Source organism: Oncorhynchus keta, chromosome 7 (assembly GCF_023373465.1).
Source record: "Oncorhynchus keta strain PuntledgeMale-10-30-2019 chromosome 7, Oket_V2, whole genome shotgun sequence".
NCBI lineage: Eukaryota > Metazoa > Chordata > Actinopteri > Salmoniformes > Salmonidae > Oncorhynchus > Oncorhynchus keta.
Window position 1 is genome coordinate 30,873,353 of NC_068427.1, and position 20,235 is coordinate 30,893,587.

At 42.8% G+C, this 20,235-nt stretch overlaps 1 protein-coding gene across 1 annotated transcript in view; it reads right to left on the bottom strand.

Moving 5' to 3' along the window:
- Nucleotides 1-463: 463 nt before the first annotated feature.
- Nucleotides 464-20,235, bottom strand: part of LOC118386511 (5-hydroxytryptamine receptor 2A-like) — a 24,675-nt gene continuing 4,903 nt past the window's right edge. The window contains exons 2-3 of the mRNA XM_035774231.2: nucleotides 8,775-8,975; nucleotides 464-2,203 (exon numbers count right to left, since the gene is read on the bottom strand). Of these exons, the coding sequence (XP_035630124.1) occupies nucleotides 1,347-2,203; nucleotides 8,775-8,975 (1,058 nt within the window). The 3' untranslated portion in view covers nucleotides 464-1,346. The remainder of the gene's footprint in view (nucleotides 2,204-8,774; nucleotides 8,976-20,235) is intronic.

The window sequence follows — 20,235 nt, forward strand, 5'->3', positions numbered from 1 at the left end:
TAAACCATTTACTAATCATTGGTAAAGTATTGTTGCAGGCCCTAATCTAAAGTGAGCACTATTTATGCTTCATAAATACGAAATGTTTTGAGTGATCAGTGTAATTGAAACTATTAGATCAGGTTGCAGCTTCTCACAAAAAGATGTGTATGCTATTGGTAGACATTCTGCAGTACCTGGTAAAAGAATAATCACACAACACAGGATGTTTAAGGAAATATGTATACATTTATGAACAACTAGCTTACTAAGATGAGTAATGATTAATAAATGGTGAACATACTGTTTGTAAATACCTTAAACGGTTTGTAATCCCGTACTTTGCCCAAACACTTACACACTTTGCTTCTTCTTGGTCTGCAGTTAAAAACCAGGTCTGCTTTGACCAGTCAGACAAACACACTAAGAAAATGACTACCACACACTCACAAAGGATTCCATTTTTATTTTACTTTGATCGGAAACAGAAATCATTTAATTTTGTACGTTGGCTGTCTCCCTGGGAATATCGATGCCACAATAAACTCCATCAAATAACACCAAACTCTTTCCACTGGAGTTAGACGTGATTACCCAGGCAACATCAACATTTTATTGAAGATATATTTTTTAATATATATATTTTTTAAACATCAGTTCAACGCTTGAGTAGGGTTGAGATCAGAGGACCTCGTAGTAAAGTCGAGATGGTGGGTTCACCATGAATAAGAGGGAGGGGTTATAACAACAGATCACATCAATCATACTGTAGGTACAACAACACTTCAGTTCAAACTTCAGTTCAAATGAGTCCCATGCCTTTAAAAGTAAGGTTGTTTAGTCCATTGATCTATGCCTAGGAATCCCTCAACATATCTTCATTTAGCCTACATCCCACCATTACACATTTCTGTATTTTAATACTGCGTCAAGGAAAACACAAGATCACAAGATAGCTTTTTCTCTTTGGTTAATGACAACAAAAACAGAACATACAGGTATTTATTTACGTATATGCACAATGTATACACAAATATAGATTTTGTATGTGTTGTATGTTGTTTGTTTTGGGGGGGGACTGGCTGTTGCTGATAATATAGTATTAGCTCAGTTGTTCTCTTCTAGTGTTACTAATTTAAGTTTTTGTGAGGCAGGTATTGTCTTTCCTCTCTCTGTTCTTCCTGTTTCCTATTTCCCTGTTTCCTGGCAGCATGAGTCTCACCCTGGAACAACTGAGCATGCTCCAGCACAGGAACCCCCATTCCAAGTGTTTCCCTACCAAAACAAGATGGAGATGGGAAATCTAATAAAAACCCAGCACATTCCACTAGGATTATGGGAGATTGAGTCCTTACAGGCTCACAGCCTCACACACAGCTGATGCTCTCATCTTTGTCCCTGGTTGCCTTGTGTTTGTGTGAGTTTGATTTGGTCCTCACAAGGTTTCGTAGGGAGTCCCTGGGTCCTCCACTGCTGTGGACCCCATTCCTGAGGGACCCCATTTCCTCCAGGGGCAGGTGGGTGGAGTTGTAGGCCAGTGGAGGGATGGTGTTAACCAGTATGAGCTGCAGAGGCTTCCTCTCCGGGCTGTACTGGCAGCGTACGTAGCGGGAGAAGGCTGCACGGTACGTCTTGTTGAACAAAGTGTACACCAGAGGGTTGATGGCTGAGGAGAGGTATCCCACCCACACAAACACATTCAGCAGCCCCCCCATCACCCCCGGATCACAGTTCACAGGGTCGCACACCACCGCCAACACATTGGTGATGAAGAAGGGACACCACATGACCACGAACAGGAAGAAGACCATTCCCAGGACCTTGGAGGCCTTCTGCTCGTTGCTGATTGACTGCATGGTGCGACGCCCGTACCGCGGGTCCACACCGACCCCACCGACCCCTCCTCCTACCCCTCCCGTGTCACGGCTGAGCGAACGCCTGAAGAAGAGCTTCTCTGAGGAGAGTGAGCCCTGCGGGAGGAAGCCCAGGGTCAGGGTGGCGATCCTCTTCGGCCGGGGCACCAGCTGGTCCAGGTAGAGGGTAGCCTCGTTCTGCAGGGCGCTGATGGTGAGGAAGTAGGTGACCACCATGATGGTGAGGGGGATGAAGAAGGCCACGAAGGAGCCCACCAGGACAAAACTGTCGTCTGTCAACAGGCAGCTGCCCTTTTTAAACACCTTGGTGTGGTCCCGCAGGCCTAGGACGGGGATGGGCATGGAGATACCTACAGAAAGACACAGAGGAGAGAGAGGTTAGTTTAGTATGAGGTGTGTGTGTGTGTGTGTGTGTGTGTGTGTGTGTGTGTGTGTGTGTGTGTGTGTGTGTGTGTGTGTGTGTGTGTGTGTGTGTGTGTGTGTGTGTGTGTGTGTGTGTGTGTGTGTGTGTTCCACTTCTTATTTAAGATTTCAAATTGAAAAAGTAAAAGCAATTTTGTACAGCTTGTCTCTGCCTAAACGGTAAATAGCACTGTGGCACTTCAAGATTGTGCCAGTAATATCAAAACGCCTGGCCCTATAATGTACAGATCATTCTACGGGCAAAGCACACCTGTTGCTCATTCCCACCATAAATCAATCCACCACGGCAGGATCCTCTGGCATCAATAATGCAATAGTCCTCATATCACCACTGTGTGCCCACCAGGACAGATAAACCCTGCAATTTCCCCTCACAGGCCCAGCATTAGTGTCATTAGTGTCCAATAACTGGATTTGTGAGGGAGAGGGACAGAAGCATCTGGAGCCATTCACTAAGGCTTTCATCCCCACATGCAAAGACTAATAACCTTAGGGAGGGAGTGCAACTGGTCTGAAACTGATGGCCATTTTGGTGCTTAGACCAGGAAAATAAACGGGGACGGTTGCCAGAACCAGCTCCAATTAAGATCACATCGCTTTAGGCTTTGGTAACAGATTCAATGATTTACAACCTCACATTTGCAAGGGTATTAGCCTATTTCCCCAATTCTGTCTGGTCTGGCATCTAGATCTGAAGGAATTAAATAGTCCCTCGTTTTTTCACCATTTTACTACAGACCTGTCAAATTTAAGAGGCAAACATCCATCAACACGCCTGCCCAATTCTGAAATTAAATAGACATTTAGTCTCTCTTTCTCTTCCCCCTGACAATCTCCTTCCTCTAAAGATAGAGGAGCTTGGAGAGAAAAAGGTGAAGTTTTTCTTTGAATTAATGTTTTCTTAACCACAATTTTTTGGCTGGCTTAGAGAAAATGTATTAGCAAGTTGAGAAAGATAATTCTTATTGTGTGTAGGTTGGGATGTGGAAGCAGTTGAAAGAGTCAAGACAATATTTTGTTACCAGATGGCCTTGGAACCCTGAATCAATCATATGACTGAAGTCCAACATTTCTTCATGTAAGCCTGTTCCTGTATCTTTACTTCATTCTTCCCAAGTATTACAGGTTGTTTGGACTAGCTTCACATTGCCCTGGGTGTGTGTTCAGTGGTTCCCTGGGTGTGTGTTCAGGGGTTCCCTGGGTGTGTGTTCAGTGGTTCCCTGGGTGTGTGTTCAGTGGTTCCCTGGGTGTGTGTTCAGGGGTTCCCTGGGTGTGTGTTCAGGGGTTCCCTGCCCTGGGTGTGTGTTCAGTGGTTCCCTGGGTGTGTGTTCAGTGGTTCCCTGGGTGTGTGTTCAGGGGTTCCCTGGGTGTGTGTTCAGTGGTTCCCTGGGTGTGTGTTCAGTGGTTCCCTGGGTGTGTGTTCAGTGGTTCCCTGGGTGTGTGTTCAGTGGTTCCCTGGGTGTGTGTTCAGTGGTTCCCTGGGTGTGTGTTCAGTGGTTCCCTGGGTGTGTGTTCAGTGGTTCCCTGGGTGTGTGTTCAGTGGTTCCCTGGGTGTGTGTTCAGTGGTTCCCTGGGTGTGTGTTCAGGGGTTCCCTGGGTGTGTGTTCAGTGGTTCCCTGGGTGTGTGTTCAGTGGTTCCCTGGGTGTGTGTTCAGTGGTTCCCTGGGTGTGTGTTCAGGGGTTCCCTGGGTGTGTGTTCAGGGGTTCCCTGGGTGTGTGTTCAGTGGTTCCCTGGGTGTTTGTTCAGTGGTTCCCTGGGTGTGTGTTCAGGGGTTCCCTGGGTGTGTGTTCAGTGGTTCCCTGGGTGTGTGTTCAGGGGTTCCCTGGGTGTGTGTTCAGTGGTTCCCTGGGTGTTTGTTCAGTGGTTCCCTGGGTGTGTGTTCAGGGGTTCCCTGGGTGTGTGTTCAGGGGTTCCCTGGGTGTGTGTTCAGTGGTTCCCTGGGTGTGTGTTCAGGGGTTCCCTGGGTGTGAGTTCAGTGGTTTCCGTATAGCAGAGCAGCAGCAGCACCCCTGGCCCAGCAGTTGGAGACAGGCCAAAGAACACATACCTGATCCAGGCATCTCAACCATCTCTGTCATGTTTCCACACTAACACGTCAACACGAGAGCCACAGATACACTGAGCTCCGGGTTAGAGATCACACTAGACACAGACCTAGGATCAGCTCACCCTTCCCAGAACTTGAGCTTAACCTCAGGAAGAAGAAATGCTAGGAGGAGAAATTTATTCCAATAAATACAGCTCAGCTAATTATCCCTCCATGTTTGCACAAAATCTTTCTGTGGCAGTTACATTGACATTGAACTGCTGATGCCAACATGTACATTGTTATGCCTTTGGTAATTGCGTGTTTCTTTGCTGAAACTATACCCAGTGTGTCTGAAGAGAGACATACAGCTCCAGGGAAGACACATCACAACATGACAGAAATACAGGAAGTTGTAGGAAGCTCCTGAATGATTTAATAGAAAGAGAAAGACTGCAGGTTACAAAGACCAAAGAGTATTATTATTTAATTGAGATTTGCAGTCTTACAAAAATGATTGGTTGATATGAAACGTTTTTTATGTCATGGTCATGGCCCAGGAACTTTCCTTGGTCATGGCGATTAGAGGTGTGTGTCAGTGTGAGGGTGTTTGTGTGTGTGTGTGGCTTTGTTTGTGCGTAATGTGTGTACGTGCGTGCACATTCGTTGTACAGGATGAGGTGTGTACGTGTAGATGTGTGGTCTGTGTATAGGTGGTATTTTGTAAGGTAAGTGATCTCTCTCTGTGGTAGGAGTCTTGTACAATAGGCTGGGCAGTAGCAGCACTGTGTTCCAGGGTTTGTTTAACAGCATACATCATCTCAGTTCTGTGTAACATCAGCTACTCTTCAGCTTCTATTTCTCTTCTCTCTTTCTTGGTCTGCCGTGTACAGATGGACGAGAGGAGAGGGGGATGATACATAACATGAAGATAAGCAGCAGTGACATAATCTTATTTCATTTGCAGGCAGCAGCGTATCATATGATAACTTTCCGCCTGGGGCCTGGAACCTGTGGAATGGTGAGTCATATCAGGGGTTCATTCCTCCCCACGTTGTGTGTTGTCTCTCTCTGCGTCCCTGGTTCTATGTGACAATGTCTCTCCCTGCCTACCTGGGTCTCTACACAGCATGACTGGATCATTAGTGGTGGTATTGAGACATTGGTTTGAAGCAATGGAAAGGAGCCACACAAGTCTGACAGGCAGTTTTTATTTATGATCTGATCGACCCTCTAATATTCTTAAATTATATACAAATTTACGTCTGGTTATTTGAACCCTAAATGTTGATGAAACGTCTACAGCAGGGCATGTCTCATTTTAGCAGCAGCTTCAGCGTCGATACAGAAATATTTGGGTGTGCTGGCTTTCACGCAACATACAGTGGGAAGAAAAAGTATGGGAACCCTTTAGAATTACCTGGATTTCTGCATAAATTGGTCATAATATTTGATCTGATCTTCATCTAAGTCACAACAATAGGCTAACACAGTCTGCTTAAACTAAAAACGCAAACAATTATAATTGTTCATCTCTCTTATATAAACATTCACAGCGCAGGTTGGAAAAAGTATGTGAACCCTTGGATTTCATAACTGGTTGACCCTCCTTTGGCAGCAATAACCTCAAACAAACGTTTTCTGTAGTTGCGGATCAGACCTGCACGGTCAGAAGGAATTTTGGACCATTCATCTTTTACGAAACAGTTTAGGTTCCACAATATCCTTGGGGGGTCAGGTGTGAACCGCTCTCTTGAGGTCATGCCACAGCATCTCAATCGGGTTGAGGTCAGGACTGACTGGGCCACTCCAGAAGGCGTATATTCTTCTGTCGAAGCCATTCTGTTGTGTCACCTAATTTGTGTTGAGCTTCAATTGGCGGACAGATAGCCTTACATTATCCTGCAAAATGTCTTGATAAACTTGGGGATTCCTTTTTCTGTAGATGCAAGCAAGCTGTCCAAGCCCTGAGGCAGCAAAGCAGTCCTAAACCATGATAATAGTTTACAGTTGGGATGAGATTTTGATGTTGGTGTGCTGTGCCTTTTTTTCTCTACACCCAGTGTTGTGTGTTCCTTCCAAACAACACAACTTTAGTTTCATCTGTCCAGAGAATATTTTGCCAGTAGCACCGTGGAACATCAGGAGCTCTTTTGTGAACTTCAGACGTGCAGCAATGGTTTTTTTGGACAGCAGTGGCTTCTTCCATGGTGTCCTCCCATGAACACCATTCTTGTTTAGTGTTTTACGTATTGTAGACTCGTCAACAAAGATGTTTGCATCTTCCAGAGATCGCTGTAAGTCTTTAGCTGACACTCTAGGTTTCTTCTTAACCTCATCGAGCATTCTGAGCTGTGCTCTTGCAGTCATCTTTGCAGGACGGCCAATCCTAGGGAGAGTAGCAACAGTGCTGAACTTCCTCCATTTATAGACAATTTGTCTTACTGTGGACTGATGAACATCAAGGCCTTTGGAGATACTTTGTAACCCTTTCCAGCTTTATGCAAGTCAACAAATCTTAAACTTAGGTCTTCTGAGATCTCTTTTGTTCGAGGAATGGTTCACATCAGTCAATGCTTCTTGTGAAGTGTTTTTTATAGGGCAAGGCAGCTTTAACATCTCCAATCTCGTCTCATTGACTGGACTCCAGGTTAGCTGACTCCTGACTGCAATTAGCTTTTGGAGAAGTCATTAGCCTAGGGGTTTACACACTTTTTCCAACCTACACTGTGCATGTTTAAATTATGTATTCAATATAGACAAGAGAAATACAATAATTTGTGTGTTATTAGTTTAAGCAACACTGCGTTTGTCTATTGTTGTGACTTAGATGAAGATCAGATCAAATTCTATGTCAAATTTATGCAGAAATCCAGGTAATTCCAAAGGGTTCATATACTTGTTCTTGCCACTGTACATGACACATGTTTGTTCTGTATGGAGCTAAGTCTGACGGCTTGATGCACCAGACTGCATTAGTGGCTCAATCATTTCCTTTTCATGCTAGGCCATTGACTTGATCAGCTGGATATCAACTAGGCCATTATAAAGTCCTGATTGTTCAGTAGCCTTGGCTTTTACACTAAATAATATAGACCTTGAAACTCAAATTACAGTTGCTTATGAGTCATTCTCCTTTCATTCCCTCGTTCACAGCCTCCATCCCTCCTTTGCTCTCACCCCACGGCGCCTGTTGCCTTGCACATATCCAACAGTAAAATGTTCAAATGTGGGGAGTTTTACAAAGACTTGGTTCTAAATATGCCCCTCCCCCAACGACCACACTTTTTTATATGAACAAATACAGACACGTGGTCTCTGTCTGTCTCTCTCAAGGGAGCAGCATACACACTACCATTCAAACGTTTGGGGTCACTTAGAAATAGCATTGTTTTTAAAAGAAAAGCAATTTTTTTGGTCCATTAAAATAACATCAAATTGATCAGAAATACAGTGTAGACATTGTTAATGTTGTAGACAAGCTACTATTGTAGCTTGAAACAGCAGATTTTTTTATGGAATATCTACATAGGTGTACAGAGGCCCATTATCAGCAACCATCACTCCTGTATTCCAATGGCACATTATGTTAACTAATCCAAGTTTATCATTTTAAAAGGCTAATTTATCATTACAAAACCCTTTTGCAGTTATGTTAGCACAACTGAACACTGTTGTACTAATTAAAGACGCAATAAAACTGGCCTTCTTTGGACTAGTTGAGTGTCTGGAGCATCAGCATTTGTGGGTTCGATTACAGGCTGCCAGTTGAATGAAGACTTGTGAGGCGTCTGTTTCTCAAACTAGACACTCTAATGTACTTGTCCTCTTGCTCAGTTGTGCACCGGGGCCTCCCACTCCTCTTTTTATTCTGGTTAGAGACAGTTTGCGCAGTTCTGTGAAGGGAGTAGTACACAGCGTTGTACGAGATCTTCAGTTTCTTGGCAATTTCTCGCATGGAATAGCCTTCATTTCTCAGAACAAGAATAGACTGACGAGTTTCAGAAGTAAGTTATTTCTTTCTTGCCATTTTGAGCCTGTAATCGAACCCACAAATGCTGATGCTCCAGACACTCAACTTGTGCAAAGAAGGTCCGTTTCATTGCTTCTTTGATCAGAAAAAGTTTTTAGCTGTGCTAACAATTGCAAAAGGGTTTTCTAATGATCAATTAGCCTTTATAAAATTATAAACTTGGATTAGCGAACACAACGTGCCATTGGAACACAGGTGTGATGGTTGCTGATAATGGGTATCTGTACGCCTATGTAGATATTCCATTAAAAATAGCTGTTTCCAGCTACAATAGTCATTTACAACATGAACAATGTCTACACTGTATTTCTGACCAATTTGATGTTATTTTAATTGACATAAAATGTGTTTTTCTTTCAAAAAACAAGGACATTTCTAAGTGACCCCATACTTTTGAAAGGTAGTGTACTTGTACAGGCTTTTCTTCCTGTTTCTTACCCACAGAGATGGTCCAGACAGCCATGATCTTGAGGCGGGCCTTGGTTCGGGAGTTGAAGCGGCTGTGGTGGAGTGGGTTTCTGATGGCGATGTAGCGGTCCAGAGAGATAGCACACAGGTGCATAATGGAGGCTGTGGAGAACAGCACATCCAGATAGATCCAGACAGGGCACAGGTCAGAGGGCAGGGGCCACCAGTAGTCTGTATGGGGGAACACAGAGACAATGAACTCCGGAGAAGAAAACAAATATTTATTTTTTTGCAGTGGAATTAAACACAGATTACACAAGGCTGTCTTGTAATGGGAATACCAGTTACACAATATACAGTATGTGAGACTTTTAACACAGGTTTGTTTTTATGAAATCGGAGTTGGTTGTAAAACAAATTTGCAGTGGCATTGTGACATTTTTACAGAGTTGTTGGGTAATAATATCCTCTAAAAAGCTTCTTATGAGGTGACCAAAACATCAAATTGAAAGCCTCAGATGCGTGGAACCAAACCCTCTAAAACACAGACTTAAGCTACTTTAAGACACATACACACTGAGGTTAACACTCACAGCGCAAGGCAGCCTTTCACAGAATGTAGAAGGCTTTTTTATAATAAAATATTACTCTTGAGAAACTGTAACTACATCCCCCACAAAGACAAAACTTAATACAACCTCCAAATTAAAAGTTTACACAGTGACATGCCGAATAAAGACCAGGCAGCAGAATCTGATAGTATGCGGCAGATCCCCTCACCAGGCCAACACAAATACTCTGCCTGGATAATAACCTGGAGATAGGGAATGTCACTTTTGCATCCACAGTCAGACGTGGCAGTTACACTGTTTCTCCATTTTATCCTCTATTTCTCTCTCGCTATGGGGGAGTCACAGTCTCCCTCACTCCTCTCCTCCAGGTGAAGGAGAACCTTACATAAAGCCTGTTTATTTGACTCAGTGACTCATTGTCATCACCATGGTCACGGACTGACTATGTGTGTCTCTTTCTCTTCTTCCCTCTCCATCGCTCTGCCTTTCTCCTTCTCTTCTTTCCTTTGCATGTCTTTCGTCCTTATCCCTTCCTTCCTATTTCTCTCTCTCTATCTCCCTCTTTCATCTTTCTGAGGTAGAAAGTCATTAGACATCCAGCTGTCTCAGCATGCACCTCTGTGGTAAGATATTTCGGTCTGCCCATCTGAATGTCGAAATGGATGAAAGGAATATAGAGGGAATCGGGTAGGGGGGATAAAATGGAGGCAGTCCATGTTTGCAGATTAGGATCTTATAATGATGATATGTCACCTGCAGCCAATATAGTGTAGTACATTCCCTTATCTCTAATCAGTCTGCCTGAGTTGTCTCCATCCCACCCTGCAGGATTTAGCCTAAATTAGTCTTTCTGATCTGCAGCCAGAGAAGCAGAGAGAGCCTAATGATGCTGGTTTAAGGCCTTGCAGAGCAGCCACAGTGAATTACCCTTCAGTGCTGTTCGCAGAACGACCAATAACCCCAGTGACAAGAAGACTGCTGAAAAGTAACATATTTTCACTCCTACTTTTCAGAAACCCAAAAACACTTGACACTGCAGTATTTTACAGCTCAGGCAGAGAAGTGCACACGCTTGTCTGAACACCCTAAGATAGAGGACACGTTCGGTTAAGTTCCAAAGTGGGAGGCTGTATATGTCCATGCAGATATTGGCAGGGGCATCAATTTGGGAACTGGAGACAAATGAAAGAGCTTTTCTCTTCAAACTTGCTGACACCTTCAGGCTTGTTTGCCTTCCCCCTGACCAAAGCTGCATTTGTATTTCCTAACAAACAGAGTGAGGAATGGTGAGAGAGAGAGAGAGAGAGAGAGAGAGAGAGAGAGAGAAGAGGACCAGTGAAATATAAAGAGGGAGAAGGAGAGAGGAGTAGACATGGTGAGCTAGAGACATGATAAGCTAGGGACCTTCATGACCACAGTGTATACACCAAGTCTTTCATCAATGACAGACACAAAGAATATCTCCAAAGACCGCTAAAGGATTTAAGTTATGTGGACCCAACCGGCATAAAGAATTCTGAACAGGTTATTTTTCTGACTTTATCTGGTTTAGTACTTCCAGTGCTGCCTTATGTCAGAGGTGAATAGTGTATTTCTAACATGTTTCTCTTTACTCTATTTCTCCATCTCCCTTTCTCCCCCTCCTCCTCTCGCTCTCTGCCTCTGTAGGTCTAGATCAGGGGTGTCAAACTCATTTTGCACCCGGGGGCCGCGTTGGGTCTTCAACGAGGTCCGGAGGGCCTCACTGAAAATGTGTTATATTTCCTCACTGTCAGAAGAGGCAAAAAATAGTCCTCTATCCAACGTTTTGGGAATTTCCGATGCTCCCTGACTGTCTTGGTTTCATTCCGATGAATATTAGCAACCTGGACACAGTCAAGAAACTGTAGGTCCATTATTATTTCTAGACAGTTAAGATTTTGTTTTAAAGTAAATTGGGTTTGCTCCCCCACAATATATATATGTATATATATTTTAAACGCTAGCCATATGTTTGACACTTCTTTTTTCCGGATTCCACTTAAGTCCACTTGGAAAAGACCATCTGTAGAAATGCAAAAAGGTTACCATCCAGAATTAATCAAACTTAATAAAGCCTATCTCTCCAAGATCATGTGAAATCAACTCATTGACATGATAGCTCACAGAACTCTAATCCACCAGGGCCAATACAATGGGTAAAAAAAGTGTTCTGACAAAAACAATCCTGTATAATGGCTGGAAGGCCTTTCGATTGTGATTCTGATTCAGAACATCAAGAGGTCTGCTCCTTTGAAAAGACTAGAATCACAGTTATTACATTCGGTGCAGAACCTAGAAACACACCTTTGGACCATGTGAATGTGTGTATGTTGAAACAGGAAATATGTTTGTAATGATAATACTACGCTTTAAATCAGGTGTGTCTTTAGAAGGAGAGCTGAAGAGAATTTGGAGATGGGAAAGTGGGTGAATATTTCTGAGATAGAATAAAGGAGAGTAGAAGGCAATTTGCCAATGTGTCATCTTCAGGCTCAAAGAGTGTCAGTCTATTCCACGCTGCTCTGATGGCACAATGACAGGAATAATACAGTCCAAATGAACAAGTTGCCTGAGAGAGAGAGGTGAAAGGCAGAGCAGGTGGGGAGAGAGAGTAAGAGAGAAAGAAGGAGGGAGAGCAGAAGGGAATTCATCCGCCAATTCTGTAGCAAAACGTTTCTTAAACGGAAACAAACGAAACGGGGAGGGACCTACAGTGCATTCGGAAATGATTCAGACCCCTTGACTTTTTCCACATCTTGTTACTTTACAGCCTTATTCTAAAATGGATTCAATTGTTTTTCCCCCTCATCCATCTACACACAAAATCCCACAATGACAAAGCAGGTTGTCAAAACAGGTTTTTCAAAATTTTGACCAATGCATCCCAGAACCCTCCCGGAAAAATTACATTTACATAAGTATTCAGACCCTTTACTCAGTACCATGTTGAAGCACCTTTGGCAATGATTACAGCCTTGAGTCTTTTTGGGTATGACACTACAAGCTTGGCACACCTGTATTTGAGGAGTTTCCCCCATTCTTCTCTGCTCTTCTCTGCAGATCCTCTCAAGCTCTGTCATGTTGGATGGGGAGCGTCTCTGCACAGCTATTTTCAGGTCTCTCCAGAGATGTTCGATCGGGTTCAACTCCGGGCTCTGGCTGTGCCACTCATGGACATTCAGTACTTTAGGTGTCTTTTGGCAAACTCCAAGCGGACTGTCATGTGCCTTTTACTGAGGAGTGGCTTCCGTTAAGCCACTCTGCCATAAAGGCCTGATTGGTGGGGTGCTGCCGAGATGATTGTCCTTCTGGAAGATTCATCTCCACAGAGGAACTCTAGAGCTCTGTCAGAGTGACCTTCGGGTTCTTGGTCACCTCCCTGACCAAGGCCCTTTCCCCCCCGATTGCTCATTTTGGCCAGGTGGCCAGCTCTAGGAAGAGTCTGGGTGTTTCCAAACTTCTTCCATTTAAGAAATTATGGAGGCCACTGTGTTCTTGGAGACTTTTAATGCTGCAGACATTTTTTGGTACCCTTCCCCAGTTCTGTACTTCGACACAATCCTGTCTCAGAGCATTACGGACAATGCCTCATGGCTTGGTTTTTGCTCTGACATGCGTTGTCAACTGTGGGATCTTATATAGACAGGTGTGTGCCTTTCCAAATCAAGTCCAATCAATCTAATTTTCCACAGGTGGACTCCAATAAAGTTGTTGAAAAAATTATAATTTCATCCATTTTAGAAGAAGCCTGTAAGGGGATCTGAATACTTTACCTGAATCTATCCAACTGGAAACTCTGATTTGCTCTGTTAGCTTCCATTTGGTTCTGAAACGATAAACCGTTTCCGTAAAGGATACACCCAGGCGAGAAACCGGAGACTGAGAGTGGGGAGGGAGAGTGAGAGCATAGATGTACAGTAACTCATATCTCACGTTGCCCTCTTTAGCTGGTTGGGTTCTCTCCTCTCTCACCTGTCTGATGAGTGACGGATCATGTGACCCTCAGACGTCTGCTGCCATGGGAACACGTCTGCTGTCTGTCCAATAACTCAACCTCATACTGCCTGTGTGAGATACTATAATAAAACCATATACTCCATATACTTCTTACGAGATCCTATGAAAATAACATTTTTTTATCGTCTGAATCCAAACTTGAGATGTGTGACTCTTGAGTAAATTATGCATGGAAACTCAAATGCAATTTAAGTTACAGTACCCACGTGGATTCATTTTAATTTACTGTTGAAGTCGGAAGTTTACATACACTTAGGTTGGAGTCATTAAAACGTTTTTTCAACCACTCCAAAAATGTCTTGTTAATAACAAACTATAGTTTTGTCAAGTCGGTTAGGACATCTACTTTGTGCATGACACAAGTAATGTTTCCAACAATTGTTTACAGACAGATTATTTCATTTATAATTCACTGTATTACAATTCCAGTGGGTCAGAAGTTGACTGTGCCTTTAAACAGTTTGGAAAATTCCAGAAAATGATGTCATAGCTTTAGAAGCTTCTGATAGGCTAATTGACATCATTTGAGTCCATTGGAGGTGTACCTGTGGATGTATTTCAAGGCCAACCTTCAAACTCAGTGCCTCTTTGCTTAACATCATGGGAAAATCAAAAGAAATCAGCCAAGACCTCAGAAAAAAAATTGTAGACCTCCACAAGTCTGGTTCATCCTTGGGAGCAATTTCCAAACACCTTAAGGTACCACGTTCATCTGTGCAAACAATAGTACGCAAGTATAAACACCAAGGGACCACGCAGCCGTCATACCGCTCAGGAAGGAGAGGCGTTCTGTCTCCTAGAGATGAACGTACTTTGGTGCGAAAAGTGCAAATCAATCCCAGAACAACAGCAAAGGACCTTGTGAAGATGCTGGAGGAAACAGGTACACAAGTATCTATATCCACAGTAAAAACGAGTCCTATATTGACATAACCTGAAATGTGGCTCAGTAAGGAAGAAGCCACTGCTCCAAAACCACCATAAATAAAATCCAGACTACGGTTTGCAACTGCACATGGGGACAAAGATCGTACTTTTTGGAGAAATGTCCTCTGTCCTGATGAAACAAAAATAGAACTGTTTGGCCATAACGACTATCGTTATGTTTGGAGGAAAAAGGGGGAGGCTTGCAAGCCCGAAGAACACCATCCCAACCGTGAAGCACGGGGGTGGCAGCATCATGTTGTGGGGGTGCTTTGCTGCAGGAGGGACTGGTGCACTTTATAAAATAGATGGCATCATGAGGCAGGAAAATGATGTGGATATATTGAAGCAACAGCTCAAGACATCAGTCAGGAAGTTAAACCTTGGTCTCAAATGGGTCTTCCAAATGGACAGTGAACCCAAGCATACTTCCAAAGTTGTGGCAAAATATCTTAAGTACAACAAAGTCAAGGTATTGGAGTGGCCATCACAAAGCCCTGACCTCAATCCCATAGAACATTTTTGGGCAGAACTGAAAAAGCGTGTGCGAGCAAGGAGGCCTACAAACTTGACTCAGTTAAATCAGCTCTGTCAGGAAGAATGGGCCAAAATTCACCCAACTCATTGTGGGAAGGTTGTGGAAGGCTACCCGAAATGTTTGACCCAAGTTAAACAATTTAAGGCAATGCTACCAAATACTAATTGAGTGTATGTAAATTTCTGACCCACTGGGAATGTGATGAAAGAAATAAAATCTGAAATAAATAATTATCTCTAGCATTATTCTGACATTTCACAGTCTTAAAATAAAGTGGTGATCCTAACTGACCTAAGACAGGGACTTGTTTACTAGGATTAAATGTCAGGAATTGTGAAAAACTGAGTTTGAATGTTTTTTGCTAAGGTATATGTAAACTTCCAACTTAAACTCTACATGATGAACATGATAATTTCTCTGGTCTGATCTAGCCTTGTTGCTCTGACTTTGAGGTTACTGAGCCCTGTCTGCACAGCTGGAAACAGTCTTTGCAGGGGAAGATAGTGTAAAGTCATCTGGTGACGAGGCTGATGTCAAAGGCTTTATCCACAGAAGCAGGAGAGAGTAAATTCATGCTTTGTCACATGCAGAGAAAACATCACACACAGTCTTGTCATCAGGGGAACTCAGGTCAGAGACACTTGGGTAGGGAGGTATGACAGCAGGGTATGAGTGAGGAAAAAGAGGGAAACTTATAATTAAGATGAACTCTATCCATCCATTGCCTTTTTAACTCACAATCTAATTAAACAGCCAACTACCACTATAATTTATGAGAGAGATAGAAAGAGTTGTTGAAGGACAAGGGACTGTCCATCTGACAGACAGAGAGTTCTTGAAACAGGTGCTAATTGTGTGTGTGTCCATGCTTGCGTGTGTGTTGGTGTGTGTGCGTGTAGTTGTGTGTCTCCTTGCGATCACTCTTGAGTGTGTGTCTAGTCTTCCGTGTAAGCTTGTCATTTTGTCTGTTGAAGGGAGGTTTGAGGGGGTGTTGGCATTTCACGATTTCAGTTACTGCAGCTCACCACCTAAGCCCCCATTAAAAGGAAATTATGAACTCATCTTCCGCCTCGTTAAATCTGGGATGCTAATTAGGCGACAGACATGATATCGGTGATGGTCAAGACATAATTTCATTTTAGTGTAGAATAAGCTTCTGTCTTGTCTGCATTCATCAAATTGGTCCTATGGACTTCACCAAGTGACATCCTAAGCAAATATGTTATCATTAAAAATATATATATTTGAATGTTTTTTTGTATGATAATATAATATATATATATTAACTCGTCATTGTGCTAATGCTAGCATGGGCTTACAAAACTAACTCTTAACTTCTTTCATACTAGACACAGAGACATAAAAAGGATATCCACAAGTTCATCTGACCCGGAGGAAGTAGATAAAGGGCCTCGTTGCCAAAATCCCGCATTATCGCTTTAATGTCTCAGCAGGGTCACCGGGTACATTTTTTTTAAATGTTTTGTTTTACCAAGAACATACAGTACCAGTCAACCCAATTGAGATGGTTTGGGATAAGTTGAACCGAAGAGTGAAGGAAAAGCAGCCAACAAGTGCTCAGCATATGTAGGAACTCCTTCAAACATGTTGGAAAAGCATTCCAGGTGAAGCTGGTTGAGAGAATGCCAAGAGTGTGCAAAACTGTCATCAAGGCAAAGGGTGGCTACTTTGAAGAATCTCAAATATAAAATATATTATGATTTGTTTAACCCTTTTTTGGTTACTACATTATGTGTTATTTCATGGTTTTGATCCCCTCACTATTATTCCACAATGTAGAAAATAGTAAAAATAAATAATAAAAACCCTTGAATGAGTAGGTGTGTCCAAACTTTTGGCTGGTACGATATGTCCACATTCTCTCAAAAATAAGAGTACGGCTACGGTACAATGTTGCTCCCTGGTGTACAAAAAGGTCAAAGGTACCTGCAGTGGTACACAGGAACTCACATCATACTGGTCTGTATTTTTTAGGGTTCATGTGACTGCGAGGATAATCTAGTATTGTGGTACATTTGTCTACCCAATATATTCAATATAAGGTACAATCATTACTGCAATTTGAAATGTAGGTCTAAAATATGTTGTATTTGTGCCAACCGTCAGTAGAAATCTTGTACCAGTTTAAGGGATTTATTGTAATGTTGAAGAACATGGGCAACTCTTTTGTCAAGGTCAGTGCTACAATCTGTGTAAATCTTTTGAGTATCACATGCTTCCCTGTTATGAGCTTACTGAGCATTTTCCAGTAGCTTCATTCCAGCTGGTTCACATAAAGTTCATGTTTAAGTTTCATAACTTTCTTTCAACTAGCTGCAAGTGGGTTATTGTAAAATTCACAGTTATTTACTGTAGCAAATCGGTCACACTCATTGACCTGATGGTGTAGCTGGGAAGTGAGTACAATGACATGCTGACTTGCTATAAATGAAATATGGTAAGGCTCTTTGGTATCACATGCAGCTATGTCAGGCTTTAAACACATGCTCGGGAACTTTTAGCGACTACTAAGTGTTTTTTACACCACACAATTTGGGCTGGATGTGTAAATGTGTCGTTCATACATGCATAATCTATGAGCAGAATAACTGTTTTACCTCAAATAGCAACGAAATCCCTAGTTTGAAAGCAACTGTTTTCCCTCCACGTAGGCCAGCCCCTAGCAATTCAGGTTCTGTGAGCTTCAGCCCCTCGCCATATTTAAATATATATATTTCACCTTTATTTAACAAGGTAGACAAGTTGAGAACAAGTTCTCATTTACAACTGCGACCTGGCCAAGATAAAGCAAAGCAGTTCGACACATACAACAACACAGAGTTACACATGGAGTAAAACAAACATACAGTCAATAATATAGTAGAAAAATAAGTCTATATACAATGTGAGCAAATGAGGTGAGATAAGGGAGGTAAAGGCAATAAATAGGCCATGGTGGCGAAGTAATTACAATATAGCAATTAAAACACTGGAATGGTAGATTTGACAGAAGATGAGTGTGCAAAGCAGAAATACTGGGGTGCAAAGGAGCAAAATAAATACATAAATACAGTAGGGGAAGAGGAAGTTGTTTGGGCTATTTATAGATGGGTTATGTACAGGTGCAGTGATATATGAGTGACAGTTAGCAAGCAGCACATCATGCATCCACAGCAGAGCGAGAGCAATGACGTGGTGCACAAATCTGTACATTTGTGACATAGTACGCAATTTTCAGGGTCTGCTGCCAATCAGCAAGTAACGTTGCATGTTATCAACAGAAGAGTCAGTGAAGCCACAGTAAGTTACTGGCATGTATTGCTAGTGGAAGCAAGTTGCCTGTAGGTTACTGGCAACATTTTGATAGTAAGTTATTGTGAATTTACAATAACTTACTGACAAATTGTTTTCAGTTAGGAAATTACAAATTCACACTGGTAACAAGTTTCCATTGAGTTACTGGAAAAAGCACAATAACCGCTTTACAGTGCAACTAATTACTGACACATTCTCTTACAAAGTTTGCAGAACAAACAGTGTCAAAAGAAGTGCTTGACTTGCATCGGCATAAGCATCGAAACACTTAAACTGCTACAACACTTTCACTGGTGGTTGTGCATTGCCCTCAAACATCAAATCGCTGGGATGATCGTACCTTATATTACAAATATTGTGTAGAAAATGTCACATTATACCTGCAAGGTACAGAACTGTACCAAGTGAGTTCATACGCTACATGACCAAAAGTATGAGGACACCTGTTTGTCGAACATCTAATTCCAAAATCATTGGCATTAATATGAAGTTGGTCCCCCCTTTACTGTAATAACAGCCTCCACTCTTCTGGGAAGCCTTTCCACTGGATGTTGGAACTTTGCTGCAGGGACTTGCTTCCATTCAACCACAAGAGCATTAGTGAGGTCGGACACTGATGTTAGGCGATTAGGTCTGGCTCGCAGTAAATGTTCTAATTCATCCCAAAGGTGTTCAAAAGGGTTGAGGTCAGGGCTCTTTGCAGGCCAATAAAGTTTTTCCACACCACTCTCAAAAAAATTATTCTGTATGAACCTCAGTCGGACTGCCAGATGGTGAAGCATGATTCATCACTCCAGAGAACGGGTTTCCACTGCTCCAGAGTCCAATGGCAGCAAGATTTACACCACTCCAACCAACGCTTGGAGTTGTGCAAGGTGATCTTAGGCTTGTTTGCGGCTGCTAGGCCAAGGAAACCCATTTCATGAAGCTCTCGAGGAACAGTTATTGTGCTGACGTTGCTTCCAGAGGCAGTTTGGAACTCAGTAGTGAGTGTTGCAACCGAAGACAGATGATTTTTACGTGCTTCAGCACTCGGCAGTCCTGTTCTGTGAGCTTGTGTGGCCTACCACTTCATGGCTGAGCCGTTATTGCTCCTAGACGTTTCCACTTCACAATAACAGCACTTACAGTTGAATGGGGCAGCTCAAGCAGGGCAGAAATTTGACAAACTGACTTGTTGGAAAGGTGGCATCCTATGACAGTGCCACATTGAAAGTCACTGAGCTCTTTAGTACGGCCATTCTATTGCCAATGTGTGTCTATGGAGATTGAATGTTGTGTACTCGATATCACAGCCGAATCCACTCATTTGAATGGGTGTCCACATACATTTGTATATATAGTGTATAGTGTGAAGTGTACTTGTGACTGTTTTTTTACCCTAGGGAACAACACTGTACCCTAACATACTGTCCACGAACACTTTCATTTAACTGTAAAAATGCAGAGCTTCTTGTAGATTTACTGCATTTTTACCGCAACTAGACAAATACCTCAAGGAAACCATGACACAATGTTCTAAGAACATTCTAAAAATGTTATTGGAAACTTTTCTGTAACAAACCGAGAACAAGATAAAACCTAAAGGGGACCATGACTGTTTAAATTGAATTAATGCCAATTATGCCTTTTAAGGTTCTTAGATGGGTGTAGACAACCTCAGGAGGTAGTCAGGCATGCATTGTGTCTGGATATCTTATAAGTCGCTTCGAGGCAAGCAACACTGAAGCATGCATGAGAGCACCAGCTGTTCTAGATGACTGTGTGATAATGCTCTCGGTGGCCGATGTGAGCAAGACCTTTAAACAGGTCAACATTCACAAAGCCCCGGGGCCAGACGGATTACCAGAATGTGTACTCAAAGCATGCACGGAACAACTGGCAAGTGTCTTCACTGAAATTTTCAACCTCTCCCTGACCGAGTCTGTAATACCAACATGTTTCAAGCAGACCACAATAGTCCCTGTGCCCAAGGAAGCGAAGGTAACCTGCCTGAGCACTCACATCGGTAGCCATGAAGTGCTTTGAAAGGCTGGTCATGGCTCACATCAACAGCATCCTCCCGGACACCCTAGACCCACACCAATTCACATACCGCCCCAAC